This window comes from Malaclemys terrapin, chromosome 2, assembly GCF_027887155.1.
Source record: "Malaclemys terrapin pileata isolate rMalTer1 chromosome 2, rMalTer1.hap1, whole genome shotgun sequence".
NCBI lineage: Eukaryota > Metazoa > Chordata > Testudines > Emydidae > Malaclemys > Malaclemys terrapin.
In genome coordinates this window covers 245,610,847-245,616,846 of record NC_071506.1, presented here as the reverse complement: position 1 = coordinate 245,616,846, position 6,000 = coordinate 245,610,847, and the positions used below count along the sequence as shown (strand labels likewise).

The following is a 6,000-nucleotide window of genomic DNA, read 5'->3' as shown; positions in this document are numbered from 1 at the left end:
TATGCCCTAAGCCCTTGGAACAGGGTAAAGGTGGGTACTTAAATTAACCTGTTTACACCCTGAACCCTAGGAATCAGGTATGGATAGGTGCCTTTCACCCGGAGCCCTAGGATCTGGGAAAGCGTGCGGGTGCCTAAATTAATTGGGTTATACTCTGAGTCCACGAAAGGGTAAAGGTAGAGTGCTCTAGAGTGTGCGGGAAACACTGTGTTAAAATACTTAAAATTCATTAACATTTTAAGTACGCAGACAGTATAGTGATGAGCTCCAAAAAACAAGCCCATGATAAAATTAATAACTTTGTATTCAGTGCAGGATTTGGATGGTGTGCAGTATATAAGGCTGGGGTTACACACTGAAAGATAAGGACAAAAAGAAATACCTGTTTAGAGACCACTGTTCATCCGGTGTAGTGACTAAGGCAGTGATCCTGAGGAAAAAATAGTATGTAATCAGTAAAATCTAGGTAAAAATGGCCTTTAAAATACAGGCCCAACCCTGCGAGCATCCTGAGCATCCTGACTTCAGCTGGGAGCTGAAGGTGCTTAGTACCTTTCAGGATATGCTCCACATCTTGCAGGCTCAGACTCTTCAGAGCATCATGGAGAATGACTATCTGGAAGTGTTGTAGTTAGCAAAACAGTGAAAATGATCCCTGGCGCTCTCAGTATATTGATTGTTGTATAACTTTTGTAGTTATGATTTGTCTATGGTAGCACCCACAATGCCCTAGGTGCTTTCCAGACACTAAAGATGGGATCGTTGTGGCCCTGAGAATCTCACAGTCTGAGGACAGGCAGGCAGGTGGACAGAGGTTAGGGGAAGGATGAGGCTTCCCAGGGCTATTCAGGTTGTCAGACACCTCGCCACCACCTGCCCTTAGCATGAGGAAGTCCTGTCTGTGCCTGCTGTCAAATCAGCTCCCTGAAACCACCAGCCCCTGGCAGCACAAGCACTACTTTCCAGGCCTCTGCAGGCCTGGCTCTTTGTATAAGCGATAGGCATACTCCAACCTCCCCATCCTCCCTGAGTCCTCTGAGTGTCTCTCTGGAGTGCTCAGCCCCTGTTCCTCTGAACACTCACTGAACACTCTCAGATTTGCTACTCCCAAATAAACAGTACATGCCAGGATGCAAGATTCAACTCAGGCTCCCCACTGTGCTTAACACTCAGCATTTATATATATAAGTGAAAAGAAACATATATTTTTTTTATCAAAGAACAGAGATTCAAGTAATAGTGAGAATATCGGAAACAAATGGTTAAATATAAAACAAAACACAACACACTTTCTTGAGCCTAAACTTAACTAACAAGGAATTCCCTATCTCCTACAAGATAGGTTCCCCCTTTCCCAGCATTTTGAATCCGGTTGGTTGAGATCCCTTCGGCTGTCAGCTTGTTCTCACAGACTGAAGAACTAACTGCGGGTTCATCTGCATCCCAGATGTAGTTTCAAAAGTTCGTTGTCTTACTTCTAAATCGAATAACCTTGTCTGTTGTTTTTTCCTGCAACCTCTGCAATCTATTGATTAGCATTTTGCTCAGACTGTAACTGGGGGTGGGGGGCTTTGTGAATCATATAGGACATAATTTGCATATGACCAGCCAGAGTGAGATAATCATCTCTTTCCTACTGCTTACCAGGACTACATGGATCACCTTTTGGTGACTTGTCTTAACTCACAAACCTAAGGAGCATAATTTTTAGTATATATGCATAACACTTCACATATTTTCCGTACATACATCTCACAATGCTTATGATGACCAGTGTGACATTTGAGACCTTACATGACATTCTTTGGCAGACTAGTATGCAGATATCAGACCCAGGGGATCGCTGTAGCCCTTACGTACCCTTGTTCTCTTTGCCAGTTGGCAACAAGAGGTCCTTGGGCCACACGAAGGCTAACAGCAAACATGGAGGTTTTAATACACATCAGTTTCACAGCAGGAAGCAAGGCAGAAGTGTTGGTTTCACAAAATAACTTGTTAAATGCTGCAGTGTCCTTTTTCCTGTTGCCAGTAGCCCATCACGCAGGAGTATAAAAAATGAGCCAGTGTGTGTTTGTAGTTATCGTTCTGATGAGGAATTTCAGAAAGGATACAGATTTGGGCTTTGTTGCCAAGGGCGTCCTTGTTCCAGTGCATCCTTTGAGAGGGACACAAAGGAGAAACGAGTAGTTAACAGCTGTTCTCTGCATCCAGCTCCTTCTGTAAGCAAGCTGCTTTAGCTTTGCTGTTCTGACAGTCTCAGCTCATACACAGAACCCAGGTGCCTGCTGAGGGGAGAAGTCCTGAGAACTGATGTCATTTCAGTCCTGGTCCAATGAGGAAAGCGAAGTACAGCCTCTTTTGTGTGGCCTGAGGCTATAACTGGAGCTGCAGAGCAGGACTGGAGGGGCTGAGCATATAAACACTGCATCTCTGCCCTGGGAGAAGTTAATTCATTGCTGCGTCTGCTGCCACTGTTATCATCATGACTCTCCAGGTAAGAAGGGGGTCTGCTGCGAGGTGAGGCAAAAAGAAGCTCAGTGCAGGAGAGCAAGGGATAAGGATAGGGATGTATTGTAACATCACTGGGCAATGCCCACCCCTGGCAACACAAGACAGAGCAAGGATTATCATTGCATAATCTGGGTTGTCTTGCAGCACAGCAAATAATTTAATTTATTTATTTTAGTGTAGGATGCTTAATTGGTGCATGAATTTTTGCAGGGAGCAAAGGGTTGCCTCTTTGGAGTCTGCTATTTGGTTCATAAAATTTTCAGGGGATGGGTGGGCACCTGCTTTGAAGGCTGCATGCATTTTGATTGGTATATGCATTATTTTTCTTAGTGTGTGTGGTTGTAGCGGCACTATTATTGGGTACCTGCCTTTGGGAGGATGCATTCATTATTTTATGAGGGTGGGGTTAATTCATGAATTAATTTAGATTGATACAGAAATAAAAAGGGGCACTTTTCCCAGGATCTAGATTATTGGTACATACATTTTTGGGGCCATGAGGGGCCAGTTAATTGTAGATGCTCTTTTGGGGGTGCATGCATTATTTTCCAGGGGGGGTTGTGTTGAAGGCTGCATGCATTTTGCTGGCAAAGTTCAACTGCGTATGGACTGCTAGAGAAACTAGTTGCCTCCTCTCTGAGTTGGATTTGAAGCGTTGCCCCTGTTGCTGGTTTTGAGCCCTCAATCCTTGCAGCAAGGTGGAAGCAGCACTTTCCTTTCTTTTTTTTTTTTTTTTGTCTATATCGTGAGCAACTTAACCAGTTTTCTCCACAGCAGTCACATTAAAATGATCTCTCCCGTTTTAAGATTTGCAAGCTCATTCCCAGCCTGTTCCATTGCCCTGTTCTCTGAGGGGTTGGTGTCTATTTTGCGCAGGGAGGAGCAGTGTGGCGGTGTGAGTGATGCTTCCAGGAGGAGATGATAGCAGCTGTCTCCTAATTCCTGCGTGACTCGGATGTTGGGAGTATATTGCCAGTAACTGCAGCGTCACTCCACAGAGAGGGTTAATCTCCTCTGAGGTAGCTTAATCTCCAAAGGGGCATGAGCTGCTGTGTGACTATAGTTTAACAGCACAGAGATTTTTTGTGTGTCACTTCACAAACAAAACTCAGACCCTTCTCAAAGGGGTTTGGAACTGAACAGCCACAATCCCACCTCTCGCTCCAATTTTAGTTCAAACCAGGTTTTGTTAAATGTCCAGTAGGATCTTAAATTTGTTTCTCTACTTTTTAATTCACCCTTGAATGTGCAAAGTTGGAGTATCTTTTGTTGTAGACTTTTGTCAGCATTGAGATTTTAAAAACAAACACCAAACCTGAGTGAGATTAGCTGGGGTAAAACACTGCACATTTATTACATGATAAACCACCTCCACAAAAAAATGCCTCTGATTCTGTACAATGATCAAATACTCTGGCCGGGAACCATTTCAGTTCAGCATTTAAACAGCAATAATACAATGTGGGAAAAACTTAATCATGTCCATAAAGAGTCTCAGAATCAAGTTGGAGAGGAGTGGCAAGAGATTGAGGGAGCAACGTAGTAGCCAAGAATTCAGTTTTGCAAACCGCAGAAACACGGCATAAATGGAGGAGAGAAACTAAATCCTTTCAGACATTTTGCTTTACACCGAAGAAGCCATTTAAGCTTAGGTTTCTCTCCCATTTAACTGACATGGTGATGATGCAATAGTAATTTGTGCATTCAAGTCTAGTGAATGGGTTTGTGTATGTGTGGTTTTAAACATGTATAAAGTTTACTTATGGTAGAAAATTCTACTGCTTCTAATTTGAGAAGTCAGAAGGAATTTCAGTCAATACATGATTAAAATAAGCTATATTTTTAAGGGACACTTAAAATTTTTAGATTCAAAGTTTCCCTATTTTACAAGAAACTAGCTCCTATGCAACATTCCATGAACAGTGACTTATGTAGGGGGTGCTGAAGAGCTAAACAATGTGTGTTTATATTAAACTTAACTGTCTTATGCAGGTTAAGTCTTCCCTTCTATTCAGTTCTTGTTGCAGATGGGAATGCATTTTGCATATATCATGATATGCTATTCCCATAATGTCTATTTTTACACTTGCATATGCAGCCCAGTAAACTAAGATTATATGCAGTGTAAGATCATTTAGAGACATATTAACTTAATTTCACAATTTAATTTTGATGTTCCCTCTCCTCTGACAAGTCTTATACCAATCACAATCTCACTGCACTGTGAGGCCTGATCCAAAGCCCATTCAAGTTAATGATACTGCTGGGTATGGTATAAGAACCTAGATAGAACATTTTCACTTGTTGTTTGTCCTAGTAACTAAATATGACAATTCAGTTGATGTGTTATCATTGGTGTGTATCTTTGTCTGATTTGTAACAGTTAGGTAAATGCTATTTTTATTTTAAGTGCTTGGATGGTGCTCAGAGATGTCTGTGATGGGGGACATATAAGTACAGTCTGAGTTTTGTCAGTGCTTTGAATCACATACATATTTGTGTCTGTGGGGTCTTTTTTTTTTTTTTTTTGGCGCATGTTTTTTTAAAAACAGATTTTTATCCTTAAAAGGAATACGCTTGATATTTAGGCCCTCAGATTTACTTCTTTAAAGACAGGTACATTCTCTTGTGAATGTCGTTTTTATATATTTAGGCCAAAATTTTCAAACTTAGCTGCTTACAAGTAGGGTCCATGATTTTTCAGAGATGCTGAGCATGCATAGTTCCTATTTATTTCTGGCCTTATTTTAGACCCAGTTATTGGTGTAATTTTTTTACACTGGTCACGTAATATATAAATGTTAATATTTTTAAATATATTTAGTATTGGTGTCTATGCTTTGTAGGAATGATGTTTAGTTACATGTGTGCAAAACTCTTTTTATGATTCCTGAAAAACTTTCCATTACATCGGTCTGATGCTGCACTGTGCAGAGAACCACCTGAGCATGTCCCACTTACACTCAAACAGTAGGTGCTTAGCAGTGTAGCCTAACTGATAGCACAATGGATTGGGACTCCAGCAATGTAGGTTCTGTTCTCAGCTCTGCTGCTGACTGTCTGGGTGACCTTGGGCAGGTCAATTCACTCCTCTGTGCCTGCTTTCCCCATCTGTGGAATGGGGGTAATTATATTTACCTCCTTTGTAAAACGCTTTGAGAAGTGGAGATGCAGAGAACTAGATATTATCTGATTGGGCCTGTAATCTGTACTTGTTTGACCATTTAATGTGTGTTCGCATTGCTCTGACAGAAGAATGAAGAACGTTTTAAAAAAAAAAAGAAAGAAAAGCCCCAAGCCTATCAAGAAAAAGATTAGCTGTCAAATACAGAAGTATTATGAATTACTTTCTCACAATGGCAATGAATCTTTTCAGAACATTTTGCCAGTAGAGAGAGACTGATGCAATGTCATCTTGATGCTGATCATCTATGGTGGCCTTTAACCTTCGTCTCATCTCAAGCTCTTTCCACCTATGGAATGCTCTCT

At 41.4% G+C, this 6,000-nt stretch overlaps 1 protein-coding gene across 1 annotated transcript in view; it reads left to right on the top strand.

The window, feature by feature from the left end:
- Positions 1-2,282: 2,282 nt before the first annotated feature.
- Positions 2,283-6,000, top strand: part of ACBD7 (acyl-CoA binding domain containing 7) — a 15,059-nt gene continuing 11,341 nt past the window's right edge. The window contains exon 1 of the mRNA XM_054020575.1: positions 2,283-2,494. Within this exon, the coding sequence (XP_053876550.1) occupies positions 2,483-2,494 (12 nt within the window). The 5' untranslated portion in view covers positions 2,283-2,482. The remainder of the gene's footprint in view (positions 2,495-6,000) is intronic.